The sequence below is a fragment of the Leptopilina heterotoma genome, unplaced genomic scaffold (assembly GCF_015476425.1).
Source record: "Leptopilina heterotoma isolate Lh14 unplaced genomic scaffold, ASM1547642v1 Lhet_13, whole genome shotgun sequence".
In the NCBI taxonomy this organism is placed as follows: Eukaryota; Metazoa; Arthropoda; class Insecta; order Hymenoptera; family Figitidae; genus Leptopilina; species Leptopilina heterotoma.
This window is the reverse complement of record NW_025110848.1, coordinates 2,752,455-2,771,521: the sequence shown is the minus strand read 5'-3', so window position 1 is coordinate 2,771,521 and position 19,067 is coordinate 2,752,455. Positions and strand designations below refer to the sequence as shown.

Here is a 19,067-nt window from a genome sequence, read left to right as displayed (position 1 = left end):
AAAAAAATTCAGTTTCTCGTGAAATTCAATTATTTGTAAAATAAAACAGCTACTTTTAACTTTTTCACAATCAATTATATTTAAAATTTTCAATCAAATCCTATTAAAATTTAATTACTTTAAAAAATTTCAATTTAAAGCATTTTGAAACTCAATTATTTTCAAACTACAATTCAATTAATTATAGAACTTGTAACTGCAAGTTTTTTTAGAATTAAATTAAAAAGTTTAAAATTTCAACCTTTCTAATTTCAATTATTTTCAAAAGTTTCAACTCAACACTTTGTGAAAGTCAATTATTTTTTTTAAAAAATACAATTTAATTTAAAAATCAATTTAATTGATCTACAATTCAATGAAATACAGAACTTTTAATTGCAACTTTTCCACAATCAATTATTCTCAAAATAATTCAAATAAATTACCTATATTAAATTATATTTAAATATTAATAATTAATAATGTTATTACCTATCATTAACAAAATTATTATCATTAGCTAATTAATTATTATAATTAATAATTAATTTGATAGAAATAATACTCAAAGAAAATTAATTATTCAATTAACACCAAGACTTTTCTTTTTTATTACAACAAAAACTGAAAAAACTTTTGAAATTGTTTGCAAACAATTTTTAGGTTTGGAATGATAATAATTATATTAATAGATAATAATTCAAAGACCAGAAGTATACATAAATAAATTGTAAGTCACTTTGTGTGTAAGAGAAATTAAGATATTGTTATCAAATTGATAAGACTCGAGAGTCAAACGAATATAAATAAAAAAAATTTTGCATAATTATCTCTTCGCGACCTTTAAAATGAATGAGCAATTATTGTATTCTTATTGTCGATATGATTATACGTACGTATGTGTCGAAAGTAAAATTAATTATTTGACAAGATCAATGTCGCAATAAATGATAACCTATTGCTTTTATTAAATGAGACGAACATATTTATAAACGTTATTCAATGACATTAAGAACAATAAAAATTTGTAATAAATTTATTTTTTATTTCCCTTTATTTTTCATTTTACTAATTTTGTAAAAAAAAAAGGGTTTTTTGTGTAACTTACCAAAACCGTAATGCTTGTTATTTCAAGCAAATTAAAAAAAAATGAATAAAGAATTTAATTATTTTCTTTAGCTGTGAATTTAATTACTTTCCATTTTATCTAAGAATTCAATTATTTTCTATTTTAGCAAAGAATTTTATTATTTTAAAATTTTCTTCTACGAATTCTATTTTAATTTTTTTGCTTCAAATTTTAGAAATTTCAACGCTAGATATTATTTCATATGGTATAAAGAAAAAATAAAAACACCAGCTTTTATATTGTCTAAGCAGAAAAAAAAATTTACTCTCTCACGCGAAATATTTTACCTCATAAGAGAAAAGAAAATTATTGTTCATATCACGTATAATATTTCAGAAACTTCAATGGGAACAAATATAGACGCGTTCAAAGAGAGTCAAGACATACAGTACATCAAAGCTTTTAGAAATGTATGTAAAGTATAAGTAATATAAAAGCCGCAATGATTTTTCAGGGGTTTTTAATTTTCCTTAATTTCACAGTTTACTGGAGATATATTACATTATATATGATATGGTTAAATATTAAATGAAATTTAATATTTTATTTTGAACAAAAGTTGAACAATTAAATGTATTTTAATAAAACTGGAATTAAAAAAAAAAATAGTAAATAAGTAAGAAAATATGTATATTGCAATTCAACTGAAATATTAAACTTAATTTAACAATTTAACTGAAACAATTTTAAAATTTAATTAACTTACATAAAACTTAATTCAATTAAAATTAGTAAAATTCCACTAAAAATCATTGAAAAAAAAATGTTTACTAACTTGAGTCAAATATTCTAAACGACTCGTATTATTTCATTTATTAAAAAAAAATTATTCTCTCTACAAATAAACAAATAAAAATTTATAAAATTTCTCTGCAATAATAAAAAATGTTTCATTAACAAAAAAGTGAATCGGAGTTTCTAAAAATAAATTACATTAGTTCGTAAGTTTATCTCTCTTTAGAGCAAAAGATAGAAAATTTTCCTCAAAAAAAAAACTTTTTTTTCTATTTCTTGCCAAGGGTCACGGAACATCTGTCTCAGCGGTAAACCGAACAATTTTTAACCTCGGAAACAATTGTGAAGTTCAAGTATGAAAGTACATGAAGAATTGGATGCACTATTTGGCGACTCAAAGGAAGCAGAGACAGCTACTATGCAACAAATTGCTGAACTCACATACCTTGTACGAGTGATCAAAGAAAACCCCAACCTTTATCCTTTTTCCGTTTCAATGATTGAACGACATTTGACGGAAGACATTGAATTAGATGAAAAAAAAACCCTTCCTTTCTTTTCTTTTATCCAAAAATTTTCTATCTAAAATAATTGTATTTCTTATTGCTCAAATTATTCACTTAGAAACTGGCTAATTTTTCCGATAAAAAAATATCAGTTTAAAGCAAATTAGAATTTTTTATAAGAGGGAAAAACTAAAAATAAATAAAATTATTCATTTATTTATTTTTTTTATTTTTTATTTTGGTTTTCTCTATCAATCTCTTTTATTATTTAGTTCTTATTTTTTTATTATTATTTTATTATTAGTAGTTAATAAATAATAAGAAATAATAATAAATTAATAAATATAATTTATTGTTATTATTATTTTTCTAATACTAAATAATTCTTCAATTCTTCAATTTCTTTACTCAACTTGATTTTATATAAAAATTTCCATTTATTTCACTTTTCTTTTTTTTTTTTTTTGAGGTAAAAAAGCTTTAGTCAGAAAACAATTTGAAAAATATATATTAACTTTTCTTAAATTTACAAATTTACAAATTCTTTATGAAGGAGAAGAAATTTAATAATTTTAATTTTTAAATCAAATCAAAATTTGATAAAACAATCATGATAATGTCCCCACCCACAGATGAAAAAATGTTTTTACAATTTTATCATTTGAATAACAAAAATCCAACAGTATTAATTCATAAACAGTGAAATTAAAAAGTTTACTGTTCACTAGTGTCTAAAAAAGTTAAATTCAAAATGTCATGTAATAATTACATAAAAATTACATAATAATTATTGCATAATAATCACATAAAAATTAGAGAATAAGTGAAGTAAAAATATTTATAAAAAGACAAAGTTACAAAAAAAATTCAATAGAAAGAAAAATGAGTGCACTTGGAATATTTGTAGTTTCTATTATTATAATAAGTTTACATAAATTCATCCCAAGATTAATAAAATTCATGAAATTTTCTCTAATGATTAATAAAATTCCTGGTCCGGCACCGTTTCCCATACCTTACGTAGGATTGTTGGGTTGGAAAATCAAAGCTGAAGGTAGACGAGAAAATATTAATATCTTAACTTTTTTTGAATGTTTACATACTCTTATTCTAAAAATTTCCATCATTTTATTAAAGTAGAAAAAAGATGAATTTAAAATTAAAAAATTAATTAAAAAAATTAATTAGATGAATGTTTTTTGTGGTTTTTTAATATATTAATTTTAGGCCAATTAATGAAACAATTTCCATAAATTGTTCTAAAATTAATTCTTTAAATTAAAAAATTAATATTTTGCAAAAAAAAATATGAAATTTTTTTTTTTTAGATCGAATAATATGGTTTGGTAATATTCATAAAAAATTCAAGAAAGGTGTAATGCAAATCGCAATATTTTTAGACGCCTATATTTTCATCAACAAACCAAGACAAATGGAAGTAAGATAAAAAAAAACGAAAATTCTTAAAATAATATTCTACAATTTTTTAATATTATCTGAAATTTGTCTCAGAATTTACTAAATTATTTATTTGCTTTAAGTAACAATTTTATTTGACACAAATAAATTTTTAATTTAACTAAATATAACTTATTTGAACGAAATAAAATTTATTTCCAACATATAAAATTTATTTGCAACAAATAAAATTTATTTCGAAACAAATGAAACGCCAAAAATATTTTTCTTTCTGGGTGCATTTTACTTACATTAATTAGAAATATTATTAATTTTCTGAAGGTTATCCTACCAAAAATAGAAACTTCAACAAAAGCTGATCTGTATAACGCAATTGATTTGTGGTTAGGTGGAGGACTATTGACATCGTCAGGTAAATAAATTATTAATTAAGAAATGAAAAAATAAATAAAATAAGAATAATTAAACGAAAATGAAAAAAAAATTAATTTGTAAAAAATAAAGTAAATAGAATAAGTAAATACATAAAAGAAAATATAGAAGCTAATACAAAAATTGAAACTAAACTAATCTTCACTGTAAATTTCTTGCAGGTGAAAAATGGTTTCAAAATAGAAAACATTTAACGCCAGCTTTTCATTTTGGTGTTGTGGAACAATTTATGAAAACCATGTCAGAAAAGGCAGAAATTCTCGTTCAATGTATAGAAAATGAAATAATGGAGAACGGAGGAAAAACAATCGATTTTCATAAGCATTCTGTCAGATGTGCGTTAGATATTATTTGTGGTAAAAAGAACTCATTGTTCTCTATATATATAGCAAGAAAAGAAATTTTTGTTTTAAATGAAAAAATAAAATAAAAATTCAACTAATAAATAATTTAATAAAAAATATATAAATAAAAATAAATAAGTAAATAAGAATAAATAAAATACAAAAATAATGAAAGAAATTTTACAAACAGAAATTTCTCCTCTAAAAGAAAATTATTGTTCAATTTGATTTATTACAGAAACATCAATGGGAGCAAATATGGACGTTCAAAGGAATCATGATATACCGTACATCAAAGCCTTAGAAGTGTATGTAAAATATTACAAGTCAATAATTTTTATTTTTTTAATTAATTATTATTTTCAATTTTAGTCTATTAGTTGCGTTTGGCAAGAGAATTTATTATCCCTGGTTAAAATGGGACTGGCTATTTTATCTAACAAAATCGGGAAGGGACTTTAAAAAGTCTGCCGAAATTATGAAACACTTTACTATTGGGGTAAATTTTGTACATTTACATTTTATAATTGTGAAACAAATTAAAATTAAATTGAAATAAATATATATTTAAATTTAAATATCTAAAATAAATAAAAATATTATTTAAAATCACTTTATAAAGCTATTTCTTTATGTGATATTCATGAAATTTTTCAGATTATTAAAAAACGAAGGCAACTTCGAAATACAGAAAATCCAGTAGAGAATCGAGATGAATTTGGTAAATCCTTCTATTGTAATTTAATAGTAAAAAATTTTTAAAACTAACTTTTTTTTTTAATGAAAAAAGGCAAACGGCAGAAAAAGGCATTTTTGGATCTCATGTTAGACTTGGACCAGAATGAAAAATATTTTATGACAGACGAAGATATTAAAGCGCAAGTGGATACATTTATGTTCGCTGTGAGTTTATTTATTTTTTAATTTAATATTTAATAATATCAAAAAAGTAGGTATTAAAATAATAATTGTAAAAAATCTAATAATATAAATTTAAAAATAATAATGGATTAATTTTATTTTCTCATTTCTATGAAAATAAATAACGTCCTTTATTTTTACATCTCCATGAAAATAAATAAAGTGGAAATAAATAAAATATAAAAAAAAAATAAAAAGCTAGAGTAAATAATATAAAAAAATTAGCAAAAAATGAAAAAATAATACAAAAATTCTCTAATTAATTAATTTTAATAGCAGTGCAAAAATTTCGACTATTTTCTAGGGTCATGATACAACAGCGTCGGCGATAAACTGGGCAATTTTCAACCTCGGAAATAATCTTGAAGTTCAAGTAAAGGTACATGAAGAATTAGATGCAGTATTTGGAGACTCAAAGGAACCAGCCTCAGTGCAACAAATCGCAGAACTCACATACCTCGAACGAGTGATCAAAGAAAACCTCAGGCTATATCCTTCCGTTCCAGTGATTGGACGACTTTTGACAGAAAATACCGAATTAGGTATCAGAGAAAATGTTGTTGCATTCAAATAGGACACGACGCTTGCTCTTATTTTAATATCAAACATTCAAAAATACACAAGAAATTTGAATTAAAATGAAAATCTCCTTTTTCGAATGAAAACAAATTGAGTGTAAAATTTATGAATATTAACTATTGTTATCTATTACTATTTTTTGATATTATTATTATTATTATTATTATTATTATTATTATTATTATTATTATTATTATTAGTGATATTTCTTTACAAAATTTCAAAATCCATTTAAAATTCTTTGAAAAATAACAAATTTGATTAGAAATTTAATTTCAGATGGTTATACACTTCCTAAAGGGACAAATGTTACGCTCAATATCTTCGCTCTACATCGAGATCCAGAGTCATGGACAAATCCTGATGAATTCGATCCTGATCGATTTTTACCAGAAAATTGTCAAAAAAGACATCCCTACGCTTATATTCCATTTAGTGCAGGGCCAAGAAATTGCATTGGAATGAAATTTGCAATGGCTGAACAAAAAATTGTTTTAACAGCAATTTTGCGAAAATGGCGTGTGAAAAGTTTGAGAAGTACCGAGGAAATGAAATATCAAGCTCACATGATTCTTTGTCCTCATAATGGAAATCCTGTCTATTTCCTTCCTCGCGATAAGTAAATTATTTTCATTTCAATTGATTTCTTTTTAATAAAAATTATATTTTTATTAATATAATAAAAAAATAATAATACACCCAGAGAAAAATTTTATTTCAACCAAATAAAAATTTGTTTGATTGAAACAAATAAAAGTCTAGTTTTTAAAATTATTATTATAGCAATAATAATAATAATAAAAATTCAAACAATTCTTTTCTTTTTAAATAATAACAAATGAATCACAAAATTAACTCTCAATAAAATGATAAATATTTGAAAAACTTTTATAATCAGGGAAAGTTCAAATATTTAACATAAAGACGTCTCGTTTGATAAACATAGAAAAAATTTTCTTTCTGCTGAGCAAGATCTCTATATTACTATCGTTCAGATTACAATAAACAACATCGTGTATTATATCAAAATAAATTTAAAACAAAACTTACAAACCACCAGTATATAGAAAGAATTTAGAGACGAATTACTTATTAATTGAATTAAATCATAATAAAATTAAAATTATATAGTCAAATTAAAAAGTAAAATACAATGAGTGCACTTAAAATAATAATAATTGCAATTATTTTACTAATTTTATGTAAATATATCTCCAAATTAATAAGTTTCATTAATTTTTCTATGCTAATTAATAAATTTCCTGGTCCAGTACCATATCCAATATCCTACCTCGCTTTAGTTGGTTGGAAAATAAAAGAAGAAGGTAAAGAAAATAATTTCTCGTATAAATGAAATTAGTGAATTTTTTAAATTTATTTCTTTTTATTTTCTGTCTTATTATTTTTTAATTTTATGTACAATACATTAATATTATTATTGTACTTAAAAATACTATAACCATTATTGTTTTTATTATTATTGTTACTACTATTTTCATTTTTTTTTATTTTTCTTGTTTTTATTATTATTGTCACTATTATTTTTGTTAGGTACTATTTTTTTATTTTCCTTGTTGCTATTATTATTTTTACTATTTATATTATACTATTCGATTATTATCGTACACGTTATGAAAATAAATATCTTTGCAATTTTTTTATTTTCTATTATTAAAAATTGAAACGAAGTTGAATTTTATTTAACCTTTTTTAAATCAACATTAAATGTTTATTTAGACCGTTTTATATGGCTTCAGGATGTTCACCTTAGCTTTAAAGAAGGTCTAATGAAACTTGTTTTATTTTTGGATGCTTATATTGTAATGCATAAACCGCGTCATATGGAGGTAAGTAAAGAAAAATGAGTAAATAAAAATTTGAACTGATTTTTTTTTAATATTTACGCAAAAAATAATCTTGAATTTTCATGAATATCTTAAGTAATAAATATCTAGGGGAATGTAGTCAAGGTTGGCCTACTGTCTAGGTAGGCCACTCGCGTTTTTTTGTCAAGTTCACTAGCGCCACCTACGCGCATTTTTGTCGAAGCTTGTCTTAGTGAAACCTAACTTTTTGTTCAATTACATTTTCGGAAAATCGAAAATTGTGTTTTCTGTGACGTCGGTACAAAAAAAGCTGAAAAAAAGTTTTGTGCATAATGTGAAAAACCATTAATAAAAGATAAAAAACTAATTGAATCGTCAAGGCAAGTATGCAGAAAATTTGTGGGACTCATGGTTGAAAGGAAAACAAAGTAAAAAATCGAATCCCGAAACGTATTTCTTTATGGTTACAACAATTCGGTAATGTTACTTACTGTCAAGGTCGGCCACTATGTGTTTAAAATGCGCAAAGATGAGGACGAGCTACTTCATTTGCAAAAACTGCAATTCTGTATAACTCATAATATAATTGATCATCTTATTAATATTTTTATTTAATTTTATTAATATTTTAGTGCAAAACTTTTTTTTATTTATATTTATTTTTTTATATTGTTTATTGTTATTATTTTGTTATTTCATTAAGTTACAAACTGTAAACAATAAAGAATCAATTTTCCGTAACTCCAAACATGTTATTTTATTTTTTAACGATTAATGCCCTTTGAATTTTAAACATGGCCGACCTTGACTGTAATGGCCAACCTGGACTACAAATTTTTTTTTTTTTAAATCTTTATAACTTTTTCATTTTTAAACCTGTCAATTTACTTTGTACAGAAAAAATGTTCCTATTAAACAGGACTTTCCAACCATATACTTCAATTGTCCAAATTCATTTTTAAAAAAAAGTTATAAACAAAAGTCAAAAAGGTGGCTGACCTAGACTATGTTCCCCTAATAATAAATAAATTCATTAAAAATTTTACAAAAACATTTAAAATTGTATAAACTTGCCAAAATCATTCTTTCATTCGAAAGTAAAGAACTGTTCATGAAAATTTAACAAACTTATTAGGCATTCTCCGTTGCTGAAATAAAATTTTCTATTAATGTTCAAAAGGTCATTCTACCAAAATCAGAAACTATAACAAAGGCCGATTTTTACAATACTTTTAAATCGTGGTTAGGTGATGGTCTATTAACATCTTCAGGTTAGCTATTCATGCCTATACATTTGAAAACAGAAAAAAAATGAAAAAGAAAAATTGCATCAAATATTCAAACGCAGTATAAATTTTTTTCCAGGTGAAAAATGGTTTCACAACAGAAAACTTTTAACGCCAGCTTTTCATTTTGGTGTTATCGATCAATTTATCGAAACAATGTCAGAAAAAGCAGAAATTCTTGTTGAATGTTTAGAGAATAAATTAAAAAATAATGGTGGTGAATCCATTGATTTTTATCGACATTCAGTTAGATGTGCGCTTGATATTATTTGTGGTAAGAAAGAAAAAAAGTTTTAAACACAAAAATTTTTTTCTATTCGTGGAAAAGAAAATTTAAATAATTTACTATACAATATTAAATTATTTTAGCACATATATAATATTTCAGAAACCTCAATGGGAGCAAATATGGACGTTCAAAGAAGTCATAATATACCGTACATCAAAGCCTTAGATGTGTATGTAAAATGACAAAAAAAATAATTATTTACAAAGAGAAATGAAAAAAAAATAATTCTACATGATTTTTCCAGTATGCTACTTGTACTTGTAAAGAGATTATTTTATCCATGGTTAAAATGGGATTGGCTATTTTACAAAACAAAATTAGGAAAAAATTATAAAAATTCGATGGAAATTATGAACAACTTTACAATTGGGGTAAATTTTTACACTGCAAAATAATTATCTCGAGAAATTTTTATTTACGATTCTTTGTATTGTATTCATATTAATTTACTGAATAATAATAATTTAATACTACTTTGTTCATTGTAATATTTCTATATAAATTTATTTAATAATAGTAATTTAATATTTAATAAACAATTCAATTTTTTATTAATTTTCTCATAATATAGTGATAAGAAAAACATAAAATAATAATATAATAAATAACTATAAAATATGCTAGTTGAAAAGTTGAAGTAGTCCATTAATTTTTACAGAACTGTTCAGCAGAATTTAGTCAAATATTTATTATACAGTTTATCAATTTTCTCATTTTATTTATTAAAATATAGTGATAAAGTTAATATAAAATTATTAAACTTTATAATAAATATTTTACTAAAATTTACTGAATAGTTTTTTGAAATTAATGTACTGTTTTCACTTTGCTACTACTGTTCCGTATATTTTGATAAATTATTACAATACTAAAAACTTTGTTCGAGAGTATTTTTAATATTTGTCAAAGCGTTACTTTATCCAAAAGTAGAAATCTGTCAATGTTAACATTATTATTGTTCCATTTGTAATTAACATTTTATGCATTTCTCAATGAGAAAAATTCATGTTTTTCAGATTATTAAGAAACGGAGACAACTTCGAAAAATGAAAAAATCACATGACAATGTAGACGAGTTTGGTAATTTTTCTTCTGTATAATTTAGAAAGTAAAGAAATTAATTTTTTTGAGAAAAAAGAATTCCCAACTTGCGAATAGCGAAATTTGCAAAAACTCTTCCATAAAGTATGTGAAATATTACAAAACAAATTCTATTAATCTTTGCCATTTATTACCTTAGATTAAATAAATTGAAAATTCTCTACTTTTTCTTCATTCTAGAAAAATAAACTCTATTATTATATTCGAGACATTTTACAGAACTCAGTTAAGTAAACAAAAGAAAAAATAGAAACCCAATGTTATTGCAAAATTCAAGAAAATTGTCTAAAATTCAAGGACTTTTTCTCAACAAAAATTTTTTCTCTTACAATTATTTTTTTCAATTCCATTCGTCATTTGTAAATAATAAATGGCACATAAAGTTGAATTTGTTTTTACCTCCACGAATAAGGTAAACGTCGCAAAAAGGCTTTCTTGGATATAATGTTAGATTTGGACGAGAAAGAGAAAGTTCATATGACAGATGAGGAAATAAGAGAGCAGGTGGAAACTGTTATGTTCGCTGTGAGTGAATCAAATTTTTACGAGGAATGAAAAAAAAAATAAGATGTGAATTATTATTTTTAACCAGTGCATAAATTTTTTAAATTTTATAAGAAAATAAAAAATTTATTTTTTGTATTCTAATTAAATATTTAAATTATATTCAAGGGACACGATACAACTGCGTCAGCGATAAACTGGACAATTTTTAGTCTTGGAAATAATCCCAAAGTACAAAAACTGGTACATGAGGAATTGGATGCTGTATTTGGTGATTCAATGAAACCAGCTACTATGCAACAAATTGTTGAACTCACATATCTCGAACGTGTCATCAAAGAAAGTCTAAGAATGTATCCCTCTGTTCCATTCATTGGACGACGTATAATCGAGGACATTAAAATAGGTTATAAATCCCAAAACCTAAATTTTAACAATTAATTTAAAATAATCAAAAAGAGTTCATTCAATAATGAATAAAATTATTTTTATTCGACATTTCTATAATAAATTTGTTAATAAAAAAATTTTTTTTTTTACTTCTAAAAATACCTAAAATATATACCTTCTAAATATAAAAATAATTCACGTTAGGAATTAATTGTCAAATTTCGTTTCAGTTGGTTATAAATTACCTAAAGGAACAAATGTTGGGCTCAATATCTTCGCTCTACATCGAGATCCTGAGTCATGGACAAATCCTGATGAATTCGATCCTGATCGATTTTTACAAGAAAATTGTCAAAATCGACACCCCTACGCTTATATTCCATTTAGTGCAGGGCCAAGAAATTGCATTGGAATGAAATTTGCAATGGTTGAACTAAAAATTGTTTTAACAGCAATTTTGCGAAAATGGCGAGTCAAGAGTTTAAGAAGTCCCGAAGAAATGAAATATCAAGCTAACATGATTCTTTGTCCTTGTAATGAAAATCCTGTCTATTTGCTCCCTCGCGATAAATAAATTATTTTTATTTCAATTAATTTCTTTTTAATAAGAATTATATTTTTGTTAATAATAAAAAAAAAAATGATAATACACCCAGAGAAAAATTTTATTTAAACCAAATATATTTTATTTGTGTTAAATAAACGTATAATTGTCTCAGAACCAACTAGACTTTTTATTTGTTTTAAATAAAAATTTTATTTGACATAAATAAGACATATATTTGAGCCAAATAAAATTTTATTTAAAACAAATAAGTCTATTAAAAAGTCTATTAAAAAAGTCTATAGTTGGTTCTAAGTCAAATATATCTTTTCTCTGGGTGTATTATTACATTTATTAAAATTATTAATATATTAATAATAATAATAATATTTGTATTATTTCATTTATTAAAATTATTATTTTTGCAATAATAATAAAGATTCAAACAATTCTTTTCTTTTTAAATAATGACAAAAGAATCACAAAATTAACTCTCATTAAAATGATAAAGATTTGAAAAACTTGCATAACCAGAGAAAGTTCAAATATTTAACATAATGTCGTCTCTCCTTTGATAAACATACAAAATTTTCCTTCTGAGCAAAATATCTTCAACTTACTATCGTTCAGATAACAAAATTGAAATAAAGTGTATTATATCAAAATGAAATTAAAAAATAATTTACAAACCATCAGTATATAAAAAGAATTTGGTGACGAATTACATAATAATTAAAATAAATCATATTAAAATTATATTGTGAAATTAACAAGGAAAATACAATGAGTGCACTTGGAATATTAATAGTTTCAATTATTATACTAAGTTTATGTAAATATATCGCCAAATTAATAAGTTTAATTAATTTTTCTATCCTAATTAATAAATTCCCTGGTCCAGTACCATATCCAATATCGTACCTCGCTTTAGTTGGATGGAAAATAAAAGAAGAAGGTAATTTTTAAAAGAAAATAATTTCTCGTATAAATTAATTTTGTGGATTTTTTAAATTTATTTATCAACATTAAATGTTTATTTAGACCGTTTTATATGGATTGACGATGTTCAACTTAGATTTAAAGAAGGTCTAATGAAACTTGTTTTATTTTTGGATGCTTACATTTTAATGCGTAAACCGCGTCATATGGAGGTAAGTAAAGAAAAATGAGTAAATAAAAATCTGAACTGATTTTTTTTTAATATTTACGCAAAAAATCATCTTGAATTTTCATGAACAGTTCTTTACTGACAAATCAAATAAACGAGTTTTTAAAATATTTAATAATCAGATTCGTAATTTTTCATAATTTAAAAATTATCATTAAAAACTTTTAAGCAAAACCTTCTCAAAAATACATATATAGTCTACAAATTATTGGAAAATTAAACAAGTAAATTAAATTTTTCAGAACTATTCAACAAATTTAGGTAAAAATCAATACGAATATTAGAAAGAGAATGAATAATTAATCTTACGTAATAAATAATAAATAAATTTTATTCAAATTTTGAAAAACACTTAAAACTGTAGAAATTCGCCAAAAAACATTGTTTCATTAAAAAGTAAAGAACTGTTCATGAAAATTTAACAAACTTATAATTTCCATTTGCTAAAATATAATCTTCTATTAATATTCAAAAGGTCATTCTACCAAAATCTGAAACTACAACAAAAGCCGATTTTTACAATACTTTTAAATCGTGGTTAGGTGATGGTCTATTAACATCTTCAGGTCAGCTATTCATTAAAAATATAAAAAGAAATAAAAAAGAAAAATTGCAACAAAAATACAAACGCACTATAAATTTTTTTCCAGGTAAAAAATGGTTTCACAACAGAAAACTTTTAACGCCAGCTTTTCATTTTGGCGTTATCGATCAATTTATCGAAACAATGTCAGAAAAAGCAGAAGTTCTTGTTGAATGTTTAGAGAATGAATTAAAAAATAATGGTGGTGAATCCATTGATTTTTATCGACATTCTGTTAGATGTGCGCTTGATATTATTTGTGGTAAGGAAAAAAAAAATTTTTAAACACAAATTTTTTCTATTCATTGGTGAGAGAGAAAATTTAAACAATTTACTATATAGAGGATACGAAATTATTATATTTATCAACTATATAATATTTTAGAAACCTCAATGGGAGCAAGTATGGACGTTCAAAGGAGTCAAGACATACCGTATATTCAAGCCTTAGATGTGTATGTAAAGTGACAAAAAAAAATTATTTACAAAGAAAAAAAGAAAAAAAATTAATTCTTCCTTATTTTTTACAGTATGCTACTTGTACTTGGAAAAAGAATATTTTATCCATGGTTAAAATGGGATTGGCTATTTTACAAAACAAAATTAGGAAAAGATTATGAAAATTCGATGGAAATTATGAACAACTTTACAATTGGGGTAAATTTTTACACTGCAAAATAATTATCTCGAGAAATTTTTATTAATTTATTGAATAATAGTAATTTAATATTAATTTGTTTATTATAATGTTTAAAAATAAATTTATTTAAAAATTTAAACTAGTAATTTAATATTTAATAAACAGTTCAATTTTTTATCAACTTTCTCAAAATATAGTGATATGAAAAATATAAAATAATAATATAATAAATACTATAAATTATACTAGTGGGAAAGTTAAAATAGTCCTTTAAATTTTGCAGAACTTTTTAGCAAATTTTAGACAAATATTTATTGTACAGTTTAACAGATTTTATTAATTTCATCAAAGTATGCTGAACAGTAGTGGAAAAGATATAATTGACTTTTAATTTTTACAGAACTGTTCAGCAGAATTTAGTGCAAAACATTTTTACTTCGATAACATTAATATAAAATTGTTAAACTTTATAATAATTATTTAACTAAGATTTGCATTTATTCTATTTGTAATTAAAATTTTATGCATTTCTCAATGAGAAAAATTCGTATTTTTTCAGATTATTAAAAAACGGAGGCAACTTCGAAAAATGAAAAATTCACAAAACGATGTAGATGAATTTGGTAATTATTGTTTTTTAAAATTTAGACAGTAAAAAGTAATTTTTTTAAGAAAAAAGATATCCAAACTTACGAATAGCGAAATTTGCAGAACAGTTCAATAAAATATCTCAAATATTTCAAAACAAACGCTATTAATCGCTTTATGTTTTTTTTTAAATTATGTTAAATAAATTAAAAATTTTGTAGGTTTTCTTTTTTCTAGAAAATAAACTCTATTAGCTTATTTTATAATATTCAAGGCATTCTAGAGAACTCAGTTCAGTAAACAAAATAAAAGAAACCCAATATTATCGCTAATATTTTTTTCAATTCCATTCGATATTTGTAAATATTAAAAAAAAGCAGTAAAATTGAATTTGTTTTTACCTCCACGAATAAGGTAAAAGACGGAAAAAAGCTTTCTTGGATCTTATGTTAGATTTGGACGAGAATGAGAAAGTTCATATGACAGATGAGGAAATAAGAGAGCAGGTGGAAACTTTTATGTTTGCTGTGAGTGAATCAAATTTTTACGAGGAATGAAAAAAAAATAAGATGTGAATTATTCTTTTTAACCCTTCGCGATGAACAGTGCATAAAGTTCAATCGTTTTATTAAAAAAAATTGTATCAATTTTAAAAATGTCATTCTTCAATCTTCTTTCAACTCGAAAATTAAAACTTAAATTTTTAAACCAAAGCAATACTAAATAATTTTAAAATAATTCAAAAAACTGAAAATTAAATTTCTGTTGTAATTAAATATTATTTTATTCAAGGGTCACGATACGACCGCTTCAGCGATAAACTGGACAATTTTTAGTCTTGGAAATAATCCCGAAGTACAAAAACTGGTACATGAGGAATTGGATGCTGTATTTGGTGATTCAATGAAACCAGCTACTATGCATCAAATTGCTGAACTCGCATACCTCGATCGTGTCATCAAAGAAACTCTAAGAATATATCCCTCGGTTCCAATGGTTGCACGTTACATGACGGATGACATTGAAATAGGTTAAAATTCCAAAAAACATAAATTTAATAATTAATTTACATGATTAAAAAAAGTTTATTCCATATAATAAATAAAATTATTTTTATTTACTATTTCTTTATAATTAATTCATTAAGAAAAAATAAATTTTCTTTTAAAATATAAAAAGTAATTTATCTTTATAAATATAAAAATAATTTATCTTTATATAAATATAAAAATAATTTATCTTTATAAATACAGAAATAATTCACCATTTAAATAAATTGTAAAATTTCGTTTCAGATGGATATACAATTCCTAAAGGAGCGAATATTGCACTTCATATATTTGGCTTACATCGTGATCCAGATGTTTGGCCGGATCCAATGAAATTCGATCCTGATCGATTTTTACCAGAAAATTGTCAAAATCGACACCCCTACGCTTATATTCCATTTAGTGCAGGGCCAAGAAATTGTATTGGAATGAAATTCGCCATGGCTGAAGTAAAAATTACCGTAACTGCAATTTTGCGAAAATGGCGTGTGAAAAGTTTAAACAGTCCCAATCTAAGAAAATTCAAAGCTCACATGGTTTTATGTCCTCACAAAGGAAATCCGACCTTATTCTTTCCTCGAAATGAATAATACAAAAATTTCTTCCAAACTTTACTCCCTAAATTTGAATTTAAAAAAAATATTTATTAATTTGAATTAGTCACTGACTTTTTGCTTTTGAATTAGTAAATTTTACTAATTAATTCAGGCTTCGTACTTGATAAATAATTTTAAAAAAGTAGCTTTGAAACTGAAAGAAAGTATAGTAAAAAAAGTATCTATCGAGAAATTGAATTTGCGACTAAATCTTTTCATAATTTCTAAATTAAAAATTTTAAAAAAAATATTTTTTTTAAATAAATATTTAAATAACTATTTATTTTTCCACGGGAATTAAAATTTTTTTAATTAATTTGAATATGAAGCCTTTTTGAAATTTAACTATTTTTAAAAATTACAAATGTAATTCTTCCAAAATTCAATCATTTATTTTATTGAAATTTTTATATAAAATTATTTTAAACTACAATCATTTAATTTAAAAATAAACATTTTTCTTTGATATTATTACAATTTTACAACAATTAAAATTTTTAATAATTTCAATGTTACGAAGAACTTTATCATTTGTTTAAATAATTGAATTCTTTCGGAGAATTTTAATAAATTTTTCAAGAATAATTCCATTTTTAGAAGAATTTATTGAAAATTGTATTAAAAATAATTGAAATTAAATAAAATAAAAATAAATAATTGAAATCCTGTGAGAATTTTATTATTTATGAAAATAATTGAATTTTTCGCTACGAATTTTATGGAATTTTTTTTAAAAATAATAATTAATTTCTTTTGTGAAATTTTATTGAAATAGTGGATATTAAAATAATTGAATTACGACAAATTTTTACAATTTATTATTTTTTTAAGAATAATTCATTAAAATTTGTTGAAAATAATTGAATTGTTACGAAGAAATTCAATTAAATTTTTGACAATTAAATTCTCATAAAAAATTTGATTAAAAATATATTTATAAAAATTATGAAAAATTTAATAAACAAATTACATCAAAATTTTTAAAAATAAGTGAATTCTTGGTAAGAACTTTATTAATTTTTTTTTAAATAATTGAATTCTTACGAAGAAATTATAAAAATCTTTTTAAATAATTGATTTTTTTGAAAAATTTTATGAAAATTGTGCTTTAAATAATTGAATTCCATAGAATAATGTAGCTTTTATTGTAACAAATTTTTTTAAAAATTATCCAAATAGTATCAAATCATACAAAAAACTTAGTAAATAGGTACTGTAAGTTTAAATAAAAATCTTTCAAAAAGAAAGTGTAGAAATAATGCGATGCCTGAACTATATAATAATTAAAAAAATAAATTACTAATAAGAAAAACAATTTTTTTTTAAATTACAAATTTTACCAAAAAGTTAATTTAATTTTCTTTTTTTTTGAAATATTTTCTGTCAATCGAGGATATATTTTAATTCCAAAGTCATATGTATGATTTATGGAGCTAACGAAAATTACCACAAGAGCTCTATGTTTAGTGTGGTGGAAAATGAAAGAAGAGGGTAAAAAACACAAACAAGTTTTAGTGTCGGGTCGGAAGTTTCTAAAATGAGGAAACGTGAGACGAATGTAGAATTTTGAATTTCCACTACGTCAATAATAAAAAGTCGTTACCAACAGAGAATCAAGTATTGACTCTTTTCAACTAAATTACTTTCCTTTTTTCGAATCGTTTTCTCGAAAATCAAAAAAAGATCAACACTAAACTGATTTTCGTTTTCCGATCAGACGGTCAATTAATTCTTTCGTTTAATTACATTCGCCGAAAGTTATTTAGAAGCGTCTCTTTAATCTATATTTAATTTTATTTTCATTTATTTTTCTTTCTTTCTTTATATTTTTTCACTTTTTATTTCTTTTCTTTTACTTTTTTTTTTTTATTTTTTATTTCTTTCTTTCTTCATTTTTTTTTTATTTTTATTTCTTTCCTTATTTTATTTTTATTTATTTCTAAATTATTACCTATATTTTTTTTAAAAAATTATTACTGAAATAAATATTAAGGGTTTAAAATTAAACATTCGCTATTTTCTTTTTTTTCCGCACACTAATTCATAAAATTCCAGTTACAAACGCACTTTACCATAACGCTTCATTTATATTTTTTGCTTTCTGCTATTTTTCTCTCTGGGAGGACAATTTTTATTTTTTTTTATTTTTTTTTTAATTTCTCTGGTATGGGTGTAACCTTATCAAAATTACCACAACAGTACAGCGTGTCATGCACATATGATATGACGGGTAATGAAGTACCTTTGCACTACAACCACCTGTACATTCTTGTTATTCGTGACTTTTAGGGGTGAAAAAAAAGTGCTGGTATAATCTTGCAACAGAACGCTTATCTGACGAAGCTTTTGCACGCGCAAACTCTGGTTATAAATTTACTATATTCCCGCTTTGGCGTTCCTATGGGGGGACTTTGAATAGTCACTCTAATCATAACTTATGACCGTTTAAAAGACATTTG

The 19,067-nt window shown here is 23.3% G+C and overlaps 2 protein-coding genes across 2 annotated transcripts; both read left to right on the top strand.

Moving 5' to 3' along the window:
- The first annotated feature begins 3,197 nt into the window (after positions 1 to 3,197).
- Positions 3,198 to 6,737, top strand: LOC122512889 (cytochrome P450 4C1-like). The gene is made up of 10 exons (XM_043629020.1): positions 3,198 to 3,403; positions 3,678 to 3,787; positions 4,090 to 4,180; positions 4,362 to 4,556; positions 4,783 to 4,852; positions 4,917 to 5,043; positions 5,202 to 5,265; positions 5,335 to 5,447; positions 5,770 to 6,007; positions 6,324 to 6,737. Exons 1-10 carry the CDS (start codon positions 3,232 to 3,234, stop codon positions 6,665 to 6,667), a joined length of 1,524 nt encoding a protein of 507 aa, XP_043484955.1. The 5' UTR covers positions 3,198 to 3,231; the 3' UTR covers positions 6,668 to 6,737.
- Positions 6,738 to 7,124: 387 nt separating this feature from the next.
- On the top strand, positions 7,125 to 16,926 carry LOC122512926. The gene is made up of 20 exons (XM_043629071.1): positions 7,125 to 7,369; positions 7,782 to 7,891; positions 9,051 to 9,141; positions 9,236 to 9,430; positions 9,545 to 9,614; positions 9,690 to 9,816; positions 10,462 to 10,525; positions 10,959 to 11,071; positions 11,219 to 11,456; positions 11,671 to 12,009; positions 12,724 to 12,939; positions 13,026 to 13,135; positions 13,628 to 13,718; positions 13,803 to 13,997; positions 14,121 to 14,190; positions 14,266 to 14,392; positions 14,935 to 14,998; positions 15,378 to 15,490; positions 15,756 to 15,993; positions 16,259 to 16,926. Exons 1-20 carry the CDS (start codon positions 7,198 to 7,200, stop codon positions 16,600 to 16,602), a joined length of 3,087 nt encoding a protein of 1,028 aa, XP_043485006.1. The 5' UTR covers positions 7,125 to 7,197; the 3' UTR covers positions 16,603 to 16,926.
- The last annotated feature ends 2,141 nt before the right edge of the window (positions 16,927 to 19,067 follow it).

Bases quoted from the DNA above. Each gene is read 5' to 3' on its own strand.
- LOC122512926 (XM_043629071.1), top strand. From the start codon at position 7,198: ATGAGTGCACTTAAAATAATAATAATTGCAATTATTTTACTAATTTTA. The intron at 9,615-9,689 runs GTATGTAAAATG...TGATTTTTCCAG, and splicing joins TACATCAAAGCCTTAGATGT to TATGCTACTTGTACTTGTAA. The intron at 9,817-10,461 runs GTAAATTTTTAC...CATGTTTTTCAG, and splicing joins TGAACAACTTTACAATTGGG to ATTATTAAGAAACGGAGACA.
- LOC122512889 (XM_043629020.1), top strand. From the start codon at position 3,232: ATGAGTGCACTTGGAATATTTGTAGTTTCTATTATTATAATAAGTTTA. The intron at 4,181-4,361 runs GTAAATAAATTA...AATTTCTTGCAG, and splicing joins AGGACTATTGACATCGTCAG to GTGAAAAATGGTTTCAAAAT. The intron at 4,853-4,916 runs GTATGTAAAATA...TTTCAATTTTAG, and splicing joins TACATCAAAGCCTTAGAAGT to TCTATTAGTTGCGTTTGGCA.